This window comes from Apostichopus japonicus, chromosome 20 (assembly GCF_037975245.1).
Source record: "Apostichopus japonicus isolate 1M-3 chromosome 20, ASM3797524v1, whole genome shotgun sequence".
Lineage (NCBI taxonomy): Eukaryota > Metazoa > Echinodermata > Holothuroidea > Aspidochirotida > Stichopodidae > Apostichopus > Apostichopus japonicus.
In genome coordinates this window covers 12,850,608-12,867,013 of record NC_092580.1, presented here as the reverse complement: position 1 = coordinate 12,867,013, position 16,406 = coordinate 12,850,608, and the positions used below count along the sequence as shown (strand labels likewise).

Sequence of the window (16,406 nt, the reverse complement as noted above, 5' to 3'; positions counted from 1 at the left end):
CGCCATCTGCAACCTCCCTTTCTAAACCGTCTACTCTAATTCTTACCTTGATCTGATGGTCTCCAAAGAGAAACACGGTCGACGATCCTTCCTCTCCGGTTTTCCGGAGTAGTTTCTTCAGATCTTCCTTCCAGTCGCTGACAGTGTAGTTCTTTGAGATCTCTACCGTGAACACCTCAAACATGGACATGAACGCCGCCAGTCTGGAGGCACTCTGACGCCCGCTACCTCCGATACCTGCAAATGATTGTCAATGTGAATGGTCATAGAACGTCAAGACAATAGGTAACTCTAGACAGCTTGTCATCTGGTTTTGCATAGTAAAATGCTATGTACTATACAATTGTACAAGTGTACAAGTGTAAAGGTGTATAGCAAAGTTTTGTACACAGGGAACCATATTTATATTAAAGAGACAAACCTTCAGAGCATTCAAATACACAATATATGAACACTATACTAACTCTGCATCATCTAGATTTCCATATAAATTATTTTCATTATATAGCACAGTTGCCCTAACACCAAAAACACCTTGAACATGCAGGCACTCCAAAATCTCTATATGGAAAATGCACAAGCCTAGGAAGGACTTGAAAAGGGCATTAAAGTTATTCAGACCCTTCAGTTTTGTGTACAATCGGGTGGTGGGTTAGGTGTAACATTGTTAAACCTGAAAGGATACTACTTCAAGGTTTCAATTAAGATTGTTTCAAGCAATGAGCTTGTACAATCAAATGTCAATACTAATTCTGTTTCATTTGTTGGTTTTCAATAATAATATCACATACGAACAGACATACTTGGATCGTCATAGTAGTAGTATGACATAGACGTGCAAGACACTGTTCTCGGAAGCATTTAGGCTTTGGTAACAAAGTATAAACATGACTCCCAATAATGAAAAGAAAGAAAAGAAGCAAGAAAATGTAAAAAAGACAAATTATGTGCATCTTCAAATACACATAGCCTCTAGAACAGAGAATGAAAGTATGTATGGGTGTATGTATGTATGTATGTATGTATGTATGTATGTATGTATGTATGTATGTATGTATATTAGATCCTCCTGCAAGCAGGAACGCGAAGAAGTTATCATTGGCTTATCAATGCCGCAAGCTGACCGAAGTCAGTCCCTTACGTTCATATTTAACGTCCATGATTTTGAATTGTTAATTGTCAACAACTCTGGATGACATACATTAATCTTGGAGTGACTCGAACTCGGGACCTTATGATTGAAAGACACCGGCATTAACCACTGAGCTAACACTCCTTTTGTGAATTTATGATGTGAATTTATGATGTAACAAAATAAGGAAATAAGACTCATAGTCTCTAAATAGGTATTACAGTTCTTTACAAAAAGCTTCATGTGAGTCTCATCTCTCATTGTGAAGGGAAGGGGAACACAGGGAAAGTGACAGGTAAGAGGACAGGTGGGGGTTTAACTATTAAACAAAAGGTTTCAAAACAATACATTGACATTAATATCTATCACAGAGTATAACTTTCTGGTATCTACAATATGGGATTTGCAACGACTATACTACTTACCAACCAGCAGAGCATGACCGTTGGGCTGTTTCAAGACTCGACTGATCCGGGAGATGTGTTCAATTACAAAACGGAACATGACCAGGTCCATGGGAGCTTTACTCATCAGGTTGTATTCGTCTAAATATTTCTCCATGGCCTGTGATTGGACAATTAATAGATTTTAAATCCAGTAGGCTCTTAACTAGCAAGCATGAGTCACATGCTAGTTAACACACATTTGTGGTCACTTTACTAACCTAAAAAGTGCCCCTTTTCATCCATAAGAAGTGCCCCTTTACATAAATAAGATGTGCCCCTTTCTGTTAATGAAGAGTACTGTTTTATTACTTTTTTTGTACTGAAAAGAGACCTCTCGTTATTTAAAATGTTACCTTTTGCAGAGAAATTTATGACTTAAATTAGAAAAAGCCCTTTCTGTGCCCCCAAAAAGGAAGAAAATAGTACTTTTTGGTGTTTTAGTGAAAAACATTCAAAAACTGCAAATTTTTGGTATAGAATGAACATGGGCTATAGAATGAACTTGGGCTGTTCTGAAGTTGATTTTGCAATTGCTTCCTCCAAGTCAAAGTCACAGGTCCCACTTCCATTCAATGTTTGTACCCCCTCCCTGCAGATTGAAACTAGAACCCCCTTTTGCCACCTCTCTGATTGGTTAGTTCTAATTGCTTTAGGGTAAAAGACCCTATTTATCCAAAGTTTTCTGGGTTTAAAAAAAAAAGAAAAAATGTTATACCTCTCTCAAGCCATCCATGTCTGTAACTTCATCATACAGTTTCTCTTCATCTTTGCCCCTCAGGTAGTCACCGAAAAATAGGCTGGTTAAGGGAAGAAAAGATTGAAATATTAATTAATTAAATAAAAAAGAATAAAATAATCTGATGAATCAAATATTGTTTTTTAGTTTAGTTTCATATTGACCATCTCTTAATGTTACATTTTAAGAAGTATATGAAATATTGGTTGGGAAAAAAATCATTTAATTCAATGAATCTGTTTCGTTAGAGTCAAACAAACTTATTGACAGATTGCTTTGGACATGATTTTGGTTTTTTTTTCATGACAAGTTCTACAGATGGTTACATTTTCTTTTTTACAACTCTCAAGTATCCTTCTAAATGGGTGAGATATTTGTAAATAAAATAATTTCTGGTGAAAACTTTCTCCAATGTTCTGTTTGGCAAAAAAAAAAAAACTAAACCCATACATTCCAAAGGCAACTGTCTGTTAAAACTCCATGATTACTGTTTCTCATGGCAACACTACGACTACGATATCACCCAAACGAAAAAGTCTTTAACTCGATTCCAATCTATTCTTAGGAACCTTGAGTGAAGAATGAAAGAGTAGGTTGTCCAGAAGCACATGAAAGAAATGCAAAATGTAGGAAAGTCTGTTGAAAAAGACTGGCAAACTGAAGAAATACAGCCCAAAAAATGATGTAGATAAACTAATGTAGGAGTATATATTCTGAAAAGTGTAAGATATATTGTCAAAGAATAGGTGACAGAAAAATGATGTGTAACCAAGATATGTAACTCTTCAAATATAATTTAATTTACAGAAAAAAAGGATTTAAAGAAAAACAAGAACAGTATCACAGCACATCAAAAGAGAAGTTTTAAAGATTAAGTACTGAAGATTGATATTTGTAATAAGGTGACAGGCAACATACTTTCCTACAGCAAAGAAAACTTGAATGGTCAAATTATCAGGTCCACTTCACAATTTTCCTCACCAACTATATTCTTATCGCTAGTCTATATGTTCTTTGGTTAAGCAATAGGATTGTATCAACACATATCTTAACAGTGTAACCGTGTTTACCGACTATCAGCTGAATCAAGGTGGGGCATGTTTTGTAACTTGATAATGCTTAGGCATTATTAATTCCATATAAATTACTGTTAGGCTAGGATTAAATCCCCCAAAAATATTAAAGCAACACAAAGAAGAATAGTTTCCTCTCTTAACAGACCAGTGTCACAGGATGTAGGAAGTTTTAATAGGAACATTTGATTTCCCATTTGCCTCTCAGTTTTGTCTGGAAATTGCTTTGAGATTATGAAAGTTCTTTATTCAAGTATGCTGCAGCTAGAAATAACCTCTGGGAATGACCCTTCTTAGTAAATCATCAGTGTATTAGAGATGACCCTTCCCCTTACTAATAGAAGAGTGAATCTCAATACTCTTTGTGTTAGAGGTATGAGGAGATATGACAGATCATGCATAGAAGATGTGATGAGGTCAAAGGTCACAAGATACTACCTTCGCATATTGTCATCCAATAGCTCTTTGGCACTAACACTAATGATAGTGATTTTAGAGGGGAGGGTAGAGAAAACAAAAATACAATACATATTTATATGAAACAAATATATTATAAACATGCCTGCAATGAGAGATATAATTAGAGATTCTAACTGATTGACTGCAAAATATGCATGACTCTTTTAAGTAAGGCTGAGTCTACATGAGCTACTGTATGTAAGACTATTATGATATCTAATAATACAGGACTAACAAACATTGTGAGCAGGATGTCACAGGTGGGGGCAGGGGACTTGGGGGGGATCCTCCCAACTGATTAAGTTGGCAGGGGCAGAGAGGACTCAAGGATTTTATAAAGCGGGGATAGAGTTTCATCTTGATAGGCTTAAGGCAGCAAGGAATGCAATGAATTTCACCAGTAAACTTGATCATTTATCGTTGCTGACATTCTAATAACCCATTTTATTAAATCTTACTACTGGTATGTAGAAATCAAAACTAGATGCAACGATACCTAAACAGGTATAATTTAATAATCAAAGCTTGTTAAATTTATACAGATTTTGCACCATAAATTGAACCACTTTGAGTCAATGATATGCCTTTTCTGGGAGTGGGTGTAAAACATTGCAACTAATACATCAGAAGATCTCCTTTACTTGTCTTCACATATTACACTAGTCTAGTGTTAATCTATATGACATTCCCATGCTATATAAAAATATGACATTCCCATGCACTTTAAAAATCAATATCACTACATCGGTCATTCAGTGAATAAATTAAACAAAATCAACTTAATTTACAAATTGTTCATCCAGCACGATATCGATATGAAAATGATGAATAATAACATCTTGAAATCATTTTATGTTATAAACAAATAAATCTTCAAAACAAAAATGGATTGCATTAACTCTTTCTTGAAGAAACTATTCTCTGTGATCTTTTAGAAGAGACTTCTCTTGTCATTTTTGTCAGAAATATAATGATAATAATTCCACTGACCTTCTCAAATTATTATCCTTCACATCTTTGCCGGCTAGGAGATGGCTGAAGATGCCGTTCATTTTCTCCTTAAACTGAGTCTGAACAACATTCTGAAATTGAAATTGAGAATGAAGAGCGTGAGGGTAGGAAGGCAAACTGATCTACTATAGAAAGCGAGGTTCTTCACTAAGAATCATACTTCGAAACAGGAAATATTTGCCCCTGCAGAGTCCACCATGTTCACAATCGTACTTCGAAACAGGAAAGATTTGCCCCTGCAGAGTCCACCATGTTCACAATCGTACTTCGAAACAGGAAATATTTGCCCCTGCAGAGTCCACCATGTTCACAATCTTACTTCGAAACAGGAAATATTTTGCCCCTGCAGAGTCCACCATGTTCACAATCTTACTTCGAAACAGGAAATATTTGCCCCTGCAGAGTCCACAATTATGCCATGACCAATCCATTAAATCGTTGGACCTCTGTGATGGTGAAGCGTCAATGTCGGGATAAAGGGTTGTCTTTTCATGCAGGACAAGTATTTCGTTCTACTCCTCAAGACAGACGGTTGTTGTCTGATTATTTATGACAGATCATTTGTGACCGATGATCACAGATTCGGATCGGAATCTGACTGACTGTCAAACTTCCGCCTGACGTTTGTGACTGACGATATCTGACAATGTGACTGATGTGACTAAGTTGTGACAGACGGTCACAAATTCATAGATGAAGGGGGATGTTATAGTTACTGCAATTTGGCATCCTATGATTATAAAGATATTCAAATAATTTCACAATGAGTGAAAGGATTAGTAATGAATGCAGAGTAAATACAGTTGTTACTCACCTTAACCACTTTAAAGAACGTTTCCCTGTCCTCATCGTCTACCAGTCTGTCGTAGAACACTCGGTAGACTTCGTGGACCCACAGACGTACCAGTTTCCTGGCACCGTCTACACCTACGGGCAAATGTAGAAATCTCAAAATTGTCAGAAAACAGGAACAATGCATGAGATTGTTTCCTGAAACCTTATATCTAGTCGGTTAATTCGAGCAGTGATAACAAAATTTGCATATGTATGCTACAACTTCACATGATAAATCTGACACACAGACAAGGACACACATGTTTGTTTTACATTCAGACAGAGGACCCCATTGTATTTTCCATTGTTCAAATCCACGTACCCTAACCTTAACAATACTCCATACAATAGAATTCTTCTGAGGACGTGGTGATTCTTTAGAAATCACAACCGAGGACCTGGAATTCTTTTGTTCAGGTCCTCGGTCAGATAGAAAAACAAACGCACACACACACGTGTGTTTTACACTCAGACTGAGGGCACCCATTGTTTTCACCATTGGTCAAATCCAGCACCCTAACCATAACAATACCCCTATACAATAAAATTCTTCCGAGGGCATGGCGATTCTCTTCAAATAATGTCTGAGGACTTGGAATTCCTTTGTTCATGTCCTCAGTCAGAGTACTAACACAAGTGCACACGCACAAGTAACACACAAAGAAAGTGATAAATATTTTACCCTGAGGTACACAGTCAGGGTGTATTAAGAGAATGCCTTGCATCACACGAGCAAAATCCCGCAAGTTGAACAAGTAGTGTGACTTGGAGGGAGTGGGTAGAAAATTAGTCACAGCGGCTGTGTATATTTCCGTCGTTGCGTAAACGATGATCTGGGATGGTGGAAAAAGAAAATTTTAAGAACTGACCAGTCAGATATTGACCATAGATATTTTTGTGGCAAGCAAAGGCCAAATATTCCACATTGTTAGTTGAAAATGCCATCTCAACACCTTCTAACTCGGATGTATCAAACAGAATCAAACAGAAACAGAATACAAACTATTTTGACTAGCTAAACCCTCTCTTACTCCAGGTAGCAGATCCCAGTAGTTGGTCTGTGATATTGTCATGGCAGTTGTTTCTTCAAAAGCTTTACTTTCCTTTTAAAATCTTCATCCTTCTAACTAGACACGTTTGGAATGTTTGATTAGCTTTCAATGCTCAGTGGACTAACAGTTTCACCAAAATGCAGCTCGTTTTTTTCGTAATAATGATATTGTACTTTGCTCTGTGGATAAATGATTTCAATAATTATGAAGTAAAAAAAAAAAACAAATAGTTACAACTCAACTGCCATGATGACATCATCATCATCCACTCTGCTGATTGGCAGATGCATTCAGCATTTGGAAAATGTCACCAGATTTGAAGAAATCATATTTCTTTTTTTTTTAATCTTAGGTTTAGTCTTGTTCAGGGCCAAAGCCTTTTCACATGACTTAACAACTTAACCCTAGTCATTGGTGACTTGTCACACCTACACACCAAAGTGTGCACAATTCAAACAATCTCTCCTGGGGCACCACAGTGCACCACAACCACGTGTTCCCATGGGGACTTCCCTTAGGGTGCAGTCACAAACCGGGGCACCCAACTATATTTACAATTTACCTCGCAAGTCCCCATTTATATACCTGGGTGAAGAGAGGCAATTGAGATAAAGTGTCTTGCCCAAGGACACAACGCAATGATCTGGCCAGGATCGAACCTGTAATCCTTAGATCACAAGTCCACTGCCTTAACCATTTGACTACAACGCCCTATCTTGGCCATACAAAATGCTGCAATGGTTTGGACCTAAAGCTGCAGAAAATTCCCAGCAACTTTGTTAAGCAATATCACCAATAGCAACTTAGATATCCACTCAATCACTATCTGGCTCAATTGGTTATAACGAAACAAAATTACTCCACTATAACAGAGATGATGATAAAAAGAAAAAAATGTTTAAATGGCATTTCAAATATATATCTACAGAGTAGCATATATATGTTATCTTACCCGAGAGAAATGTCTTAGGGATGCTTCGAAACCCTGAGTGAATTTCCAGTCCATGATTGGAGAAAAGATATTCTTCATCGTCTCTTGATCGAAGGAGTCGATGGTGACGACGTTAAAATGCCTGGTGAAGCGAGGCGTGATGACACTTCTTCCTCCTCCAGGGGGTCCCATGGCAGCCACCATGACTATATCAACCAGCCATATGGCACTGGTGTCTCTCCTGACAAATGAAAACAAAAGATAGTTAGGTTTAATATATAGGGGAATATTAACCCGTACAGAAATTTTATCTGCATTAAGTTGCACATATTTCTGTAATGTTAATGGTTAAAGCATGCCAAACTAATTAACACCTATCAGGTTTTATTATACAATTCTGTGCACGTATGCATGTTTATGTTAATACACACTAACCAAGATGTGATTGAGACTTTACTACAGCTAGAGTGTAAAAAGGTTATAATAATAATCATAATAATCAGCAGTTATTTTTACATTGCTTAAGCGACCACAAATGTGGGAGAAACCCGCAAGGGCTTATGGATTACAACTTACACGTTGGGTGGTTTCCAATCCAACATTTTAACTCAAATTTGGAATCTTTTCAATTTAGAAAGTCATTTCAGATGGGAAAACCGTAGATTGCTCTTGGATGAAAACCCACCTTACTATGACCCAGCTGGGAATCGAACCCCGAACCTCCCGATTGCTAAGCCTCATTGCTTCAAATGCCACCGCCTTTATCCACTCGGCCATAGCACCGGTTAAGTTGACTATCAGTCACTAACTCTTACTTCATGGATATTATACACAATATTATACACAATACTTATTATACACAATATTATGCACAATACTTATAAGAACATAATCTGAAAACATAATCCTGTACCACATCTAAAAGATGATACTTTATGTAAAACATGGCTAGAGTTGAGCTTCTTTAGATATTATACACAATACTTATAAGAACATATTCTGAAAACACAATCCTGTACCACATCTAAAAGATGATACTTCATGCAAAACATGGGTAGAATTCAGCTTCTTTAGATATTATACACAATACTGATAAGAACATAATCTGAAAACACAATCCTGTACCACATCTAAAAGATGAAACTTTATGTAAAACATGGTTAGAGTTCAGCTTCTTTAGATATTATACACAATACTGATAAGAACATAATCTGAAAACACAATCCTGTACCACATCTCAAAGATGATACTTCTTCAACTTTGGCACTAAAAGTATCAGCTTTTCTTACATCCTACTCTGAATGTTTCTGTTGCAATTCCAGGTTAGGTTAAGTGATATAAACATATCGAGCAGAGGTCACATTTGAACATAGAAGTTGGGAGGGGTATGGGAGGATGGATGTATTCATTTTCCTCTCAGTGCTTTGTTCTTTACTATTGATTATGCTACTTACTTGTCAAACCAGTATCCATGATCCATCCACTGTCTTAGCAGTTCTATGGGTGGCTGGGCACCATATTTTTCCTTGGCTGGCATATTAAGGTCATCCACAAAGACTATCAACTTTTTACCCGGTCTTGGCCCATAGACACCCTTCTTTCGCCTGTCAAATATGATAAATAGCATCAATATCAAAGGAAAGAAAGGGTTCAATACTTAAGGAAGAAATGCAGAGATCAATTCATGATGTAGGAGTCTTGTTTAGGTTTCAACTATTCTGAGAAAGGGATAAAGAATTTGTTGTTGTTATAAATTCCAGGGAATAAATGACTTAGTATTGGAAAGCTTAACCAGTTTCAGATAACAGCACACATGCTCTATCATTTGACTTTCTAATTGAATGTGGTACATTTCTCTGGAATTTCTTCTCTCTTCCAGATGTTAAGATAAATGCTAATTTGCAAAACATGAACTGAAATTCTCAGTCACCCATGAGGGCATTTCCCTCTCTAAACAACTTTCTACCTGTGCTACCTAAACACAGGCAGGGAATGTGTGAGGTTAAGCAGTATGTGCATGAGACGAAACAGGAACAAGAGGTAGGGTAGGAGCATTAAGGTAAGGCCTAAGGCACGTACATCTCACCCCACCCGCGCAGAAGACAGTTATATCTTGCAGATCTAGGTCAGAAGATAGGATTGAGAGGTAGGGTAGAGGCATAAAGGTAAGATCCTCACACCTCACCCACGTGGAAGACAGTTTTATCTTGCATAACCAGGTCATAAAGTGGAAGGGCAGCAAAGACACCCATAAATGAAACACTAATTGTTCCACTGAGAGTCGAAATTCAGAGAAATCATAAAATATATTTCAAACAAACTCGACTCAAAGAGTTTTCAAACCAACCTGTCCAGTTTGGATAAGATGATATCTTGAGTCTGACTGGCAGAGGTCTGGGCTGAGAAGTTGACGTTACTTGGGATGTAGTCATCCTTGGCTAACTCCAAGAGGAAAGCATTGGTGATGGCAGATTTCCCTGTCCCCGTCGGTCCGACAAAGAGGAGGGGCTTGTCTTGCAGGAGCAGCTTGCGGAGGAAGTACAACTGTCTCTCTGTGTCGACAGTCTTTATAATCAGGTCGCCAACCTGTGAAGATTATTATCGGGTTAAAACAATAAAATAATAATGATTGAATGACTAAACTATGTTGAAGAGAACAAATAAACTAGAATGGGAACAGATGTTTGTGGTACTTTGGTCTGGTTGTAATTTTATTTTAACCTGTTTTGGTGCTACTTTCATTGCTTTGCGTTGTCTTAAAGGTCTCCTACTCAACTTTGGTGCATGGATGTGGAATTGTCAACATCTATTAATATCAGGATCATAGACTTATCAAAATATCCAGTGGAAGAAACACAAACAGGTATTATTGCCTGGTATTATTAACAGGTATTAATAACTTCAATGACTTGAGTGTGTATGGCCAGAACTCTAAAATGAATTTCAGCAGTGATGAATTTTGCTTTGTACTGTGAGTGAATTATAGCCTGCATTTGGTGCCATTTTCAGTTCTTTGAATATCAATGTATTCAATCCAATGTTAAGGTTGTGGGGCAATTGGACAATATTCGCGAAACTTTATCAAAACTGAATCAGACTCAATAACCACCTAGCTACACATCTAGCGAAATAAGAAAATCTGACAAAAATTGAATAGAAATTTGCTTACAGGCATCACCATAACATCTAGTTCTCTGCCTCTTTCAGTAGTACATGCCTTGCATTGCATCCATTAGGATATCCTTACAGGCATGTCCGATGAATTAACCACCATTAAATCTAGTTTTCTACATCTTTCAGTACTATATGCATTGCATTGCGTCTATTCTGGTATCCTAAGAGGCAAATTTGACTAGTATCTTCTGGATCCATACACCTTTACTTCTATGTGTTTAGCTTATTCTGAGACTTCCCAAAAGATGACATTAATTAGTGGATGACATCAGTAGCTGACACTCACATTGGTCTTGTCCGTAATCACTGTCGGTTCGATCAATGTCTCCCATCTGTTCCAGGAGCCGTAATTCTTCCTGATGTAGACGTAGTCGAAGACAGAGCCTCGCTTCGGTATCAGCAAGTTGCGAGCGAACTTCAGTTCCGCCGGTCTGGGGTGTCTACCGGTTTGATCCATGTCGCAGAGTTGTTTGAAAAATTCGCTGAAACTGGATTTCCAAACAGGAAAAAAGATATATTATACATCAAACTCGATACGGATACCAAACTATGGCATTTTTATTGCTTTTTATCACACGCTGAAAGAAATAACACAAGCACCACTGAGATTTCTTTGTTTTGTACGAAAAACAACTGCATCGCAGATGTCAATAAACTCTTAGCAAGTATTCCTCTCTGTGATCTATTTTGTTCGTTTTTAATATTCAGAGCAGAAGTTTATTTTAATATTCAATAGATAAATAAATATTGTTTGCGAGGTATCAATTTATCAAACCACTCTTGTATATTTAGAATCGAACCTCACACACAGTAGCCCCAACAGACCACATTTCTACACCCCCCCTCCCCACCCCACTCTGCTCCCCACAGACCACATTTCCAAATTCATACACCAAGGCCATACAAAAATAAGAAATTACAGCACCCACCTGCAATAAACAATATGAAAAACTTGGATCTATCAGTGAATAGAATGAGACCACTCACTTATCTCGAAATGATCCTTCTACGGTGGCCCCGACAGACCATACCATTGCAAAGAGGAAGTTACAGATGAGCATATTTGTTCTTTCTTCCTGAATTCTCTGCTCTGTCAGAGATGGTGCCTTCTCCCTTTCCTCCTTCACCTCCGGGGCTTCCCCCTCCTCTTCATCCATCTCAAATTCACTGTCTGAGTCACTGTGAGGAGAAGAAGTTTGATATTCCTCTCACTTAAAAAGATGGTTGGGTACTATAACTTACATAACCTACATCATACATTCTACTCACCATCCTCACCCCTACACCCCAATAAGTACTGTAATGTTGCATACCAATACTTTAGAATTACTTAGCTAAGTATTACTTAGCAATTTCATTACTAGATAATGACAATAATGCTTCACATCCCAACTCTTATATGCAAATTAGACTAGGCCAAGGCATATCAGTTATTAGAATATCATAAGCCTAGGTATAAGTGCTGGTAATTGTTTTTCACAGGAAACGTGCTGTGCCATTAACGCAACAAGCTCACTTGACATTATCTTTACATTTTACCACAAAGGAATTAAAGGTTGCCATACGAAGGCTTTCAATCGTTTATAGACTGCATAACTGGACGTCTAGGAATTAGAGCCATCAGGGCATATCAGATAGGAAAAGCCAGTTTTTAGGGATACGAAAGATCATTGTTAGTTTGACGTAGTATTAATAATAATTAATGATCATAATTAATAATAGCGTCTTTGCTTCTAAAAGAGATTGTATTTATATTGTGAGATAACTATCACGGCATGGATCATTGTGTAGTACTGACATCAGCATAGCTGCACATTCGGTGGTGTACATCTATTTTGTGATATGACAGTCTACCAACATTCAAATGAGTGTCGTGGTATTTTATGGGCTGGATATTTGTATACCAGACATGTACCCTCTCATACAAACAAGCAGACAATAAGACCAAAGTAAAACTTTAAGCCTTCCTAGAAAGTAACCCAAATATCCAAAAATGAGGGAGGACCACTGTTAGCAACGATGGTAAATCTTTAAGTAAATATCATACCTAAGAAAGTCAGGAAAAATTATCATATCATGTGAGAGTGCAATAGAGTGGTAAAGATTTCATTAAGTAAGAGTGCTCTGTGTTGTAGGAGATCCCATATATATATATAAAGTAAAACTTTGATCACCGTAACCAGACTGAATATCTGCTATCATAGCGATGCTACATCCCTTTGACCATTCATATAACCTTCCTGAGTATAATGAGTAGTATAGTACTAGGTGAGAAATAACAGCTCAGAGAAGTCCCAACTGTTACTTTTTTGTCTCAACTTTCTCTTTTTTTTTTAAAACAGTTCCTCGTTCCCAGCATATTCCCTCAACGATTTGAGAACTGCGATATCATTGTTTTGAGAATAACAGGGTTGATGAGTGTAGGAGGCACCCTGGAGGAGTGGGATGGGGACTTGGATGGGATGGGAATGAGCTGTAGTAGGGTAGGGTGAGATAAGGTTGGGGATGAAATAGGGTGTCCTTAGATGTGATAGATACTTACTCATCTTGGTTCTGAATAGCTCTGGGTGAAGACACATTAAAGCAAGGTTTAATGGTGCAGAGGTTAAAGGCCATGTGTAGGAGTGCAGACAGTCGGTGCCAAGTAAAAATTGAGAATATAAAGGATCAGAGAAGAGGGTTAGTGTTACTATGTTAAATGTACATAAACAAAAAACAACAATTAGGAATAAATTAATGACCTTTGTCTAGTTGAGGATTAAACAGTCCATTAAATCAAGAAATGGACTTTCTGGTTAATTGTTTGTCTGTCACACACTCAACACATAGCAACACAGTTAGAAACAAACAACTCACAATTATCTTTTAAAATTTACTATAATAATTATGATTATATTGACGATATATGTCAATCAATCAAGTATTGTCATTCTCCCATCTCTGGCCATTCCATGCTTTTAAATTAAACCAAATACTCGGTCTGATTTACAGATCATAATGAAACATAACACCACATCAAACCACTTGCCCTAGTTTAATAACCTTTGAATAATGTTTGAACATTCTTCTTTTGTAAAAGTAGTAGATTAACTAACAAAGTCGAAATTCAAAAATATTGATTTTGAAGAAAGAAATCTTTCTCTAACGGCTGCTGCAATGTCACAAACGAAATACCTGAATACGTTTGGCTCAGCATTGTGGCAAGTTCACATATTTTCATGATTTATTTATATGGATTTTGTTTCAAATTATCATTGGGGTAAGAACGATGCAACATAAAACAGCACCTTATAATAAGTCAGATGAAAACACTAACCTGACATCATCCAGTAAGGAGCCATACAGTTTGATCAAATTCATAGTCATGTGCATGGTCGACATGGCAACCGATTGATGACACATCTTGATCACATGATTAACAGATGGTGGAAGTAGCCAATTACAGAGCAGCTAGATGAAGAATTAAATATGGATGAAAGATTGCTACCCAATCAGGGTAGGAATTAAAAACTATTCAAAATGTGATTTTATAGCAATAAAACAAAATTAGCTCATTTTACTTTTTATGGCACTAGTACAACATGACATGTCTTTCATAACTTCAAAACAGGGTCAAATATCAGGATCCAAAAGAGGTAGGGTTAACTTTTTTCTTTTAAGGACGAGAAGAAGTTGTCTTAGATTTTCATGAAGTGTGGTGCTCTACAGCAGCTATCAATGGCACCATCAATTGCACCATCTTAATGGCACCATCAATTTCAAGTACAAAGTTGCTAAGGGATTGTTTCCAAAGTAAAGAGCAAATACATTAAGAAATGACAGAAATATAGGAACATATCACACATCTTGACTAACTACTTTTGATTAGTATTATATTCTCAGACAGACAGACAGACAGATGGGGCGGATCAACAACAGAATAATCACACATGTTTAATGACCATTTTTGGTTTGTAACTTTGTTTCTAGATCGTATATTTTTCTAAAGATTAATTAATCATGCCACATCCGACGTAATGACGAACAGACCACCTCCTTACCCTGATAATTTCCTTCTGTGGACCGGTGATGAAATCAGGTATGGAATGCTCCAGCCATGATTCAACGAGAGGCTGCCAACCAAGCTGGGAGGGCTCCATGTAAATCATACCACATCTATAACAAATCGAGTAATACCAAAAAAATCAATTATTTATAAGAGTTGTTTTTATTTAAGTGTTATATGTTAATGCACAGCAACTTTTCACAATGACAAGCTTTGATAAAAAAGAACACAAGAATGGACTAAGTTAATTCTTTTGGTCAGAAAAGAGAAAAAAGAGAAACAGTTTGAGTTTGAATAGTTCTTGATGACTTCCTCACCTGCTTACAGTGGCAGGAGATGCTTGCTCCAAGTCCTTACACTCAAAGATCATATTCTGTTTGTTGCTCATTTGAATAATCTCACCGCTCATCAGACAAAGCTGTCAAAGGAAAAACGACAAATGAAATCTCACAAATCAATAATATTATTAAAATAATCATAAAACTTCCCTAAATGTTTCGTCCACACCTAAATGGCTTTTCCAATAAATTACCTGGGAGAATTTTTTATTTCTTTTATTTGTGTATGGATGTAAACATAATTTTGTCAATAAATGTAAAAGAAATAAGGATCTCTTTCCATCCACAATCTTTGCATGTGTCTCAGTGAGGGTTTGACCCATTATACCTTCTTGTTGTCGTCCAGGACTGTGTTCATATTCTCGATCCAGACAGCATCTACGGGTCCATCAAAGATGATCCACTTCCGTAGATCTGTCTGACTGGACGCGTGCTCCCTGAAGGTGTTAGCCAGGACCCCGTCTGACCATTCATGGGAGATCTGGTCAAAGCAACCGTACAGCTCGCCCATGGTTACCGCTTTGGGATTCAGTATCACAAATTGTACCTGAAAGAGAAGGAAAAAGATAAGAGGGCGTCGTTCATGAACGATCGCATGATTACGGAACGAAGCGGTTCCGATTCTAGAACCTTATGGCAGGTACTCAAAAAAATTGTGATGACTGATAAATTTTTGACGGTTCCAGACAGTTCCAGAATTTCCCAACGTATCTCAAATGTGATCACCGACTCTTTATCTGTTGATGGAGATGACATAAAATTATGATACAGAGATCACAAACCTGCTGTTCCTCCATTAAGTTCCTCTCCTTGAGATCCTTCAGGGCTGCAGCTAACACTTTAAAGGCCTCGGTTTTGCCAGCGATGGTATCGCCGACCAACATCAAACCGTGTCGTACCAGGATCATCTCATATATCTGAACAAATTAGAGAGACAGCTTAACACAGAGCGGTATAACTGTTGAAATATCTATTGTTCGAAGACAATAGCAAAGGAATGTTGATGATCATGATGATCATGATTAAAAGGGGGTCACGCAGGTTACGACAAGGGTAATACACATCAAGGAATAATTCAGTGTTCAACTATTGTTGAAGTCCATGAGTTTTGTCCCTATGAAATACTGTAATTCCTTGAGATCACAGGATATGCATGTCCTTAATAACAAGATAAA

General features: G+C 37.3%; 1 protein-coding gene across 10 annotated transcripts in view; it reads right to left on the bottom strand.

Annotated features, from left to right (window-relative positions):
- Nucleotides 1-16,406, bottom strand: part of LOC139960795 (dynein axonemal heavy chain 3-like) — an 83,660-nt gene that overhangs the window by 34,337 nt on the left and 32,917 nt on the right. For 5 of the 10 annotated variants that reach the window (XM_071959353.1, XM_071959346.1, XM_071959348.1 and 2 more), the window contains exons 34-51: nt 16,014-16,148; nt 15,560-15,778; nt 15,211-15,311; nt 14,889-15,003; nt 14,165-14,298; nt 13,391-13,411; nt 11,836-12,027; nt 11,135-11,336; nt 10,022-10,260; nt 9,129-9,278; nt 7,696-7,915; nt 6,374-6,524; nt 5,672-5,784; nt 4,837-4,928; nt 3,826-3,864; nt 2,294-2,375; nt 1,558-1,696; nt 47-237 (exon numbers count right to left, since the gene is read on the bottom strand). In XM_071959353.1, coding sequence (XP_071815454.1) covers nt 47-237; nt 1,558-1,696; nt 2,294-2,375; nt 3,826-3,864; nt 4,837-4,928; nt 5,672-5,784; nt 6,374-6,524; nt 7,696-7,915; nt 9,129-9,278; nt 10,022-10,260; nt 11,135-11,336; nt 11,836-12,027; nt 13,391-13,411; nt 14,165-14,298; nt 14,889-15,003; nt 15,211-15,311; nt 15,560-15,778; nt 16,014-16,148 — 2,535 coding nt within the window. The remainder of the gene's footprint in view (nt 1-46; nt 238-1,557; nt 1,697-2,293; nt 2,376-3,825; nt 3,865-4,836; nt 4,929-5,671; nt 5,785-6,373; nt 6,525-7,695; nt 7,916-9,128; nt 9,279-10,021; nt 10,261-11,134; nt 11,337-11,835; nt 12,028-13,390; nt 13,412-14,164; nt 14,299-14,888; nt 15,004-15,210; nt 15,312-15,559; nt 15,779-16,013; nt 16,149-16,406) is intronic. The other 5 variants (XM_071959354.1, XM_071959355.1, XM_071959350.1 and 2 more) reach the window with 2 other exon arrangements.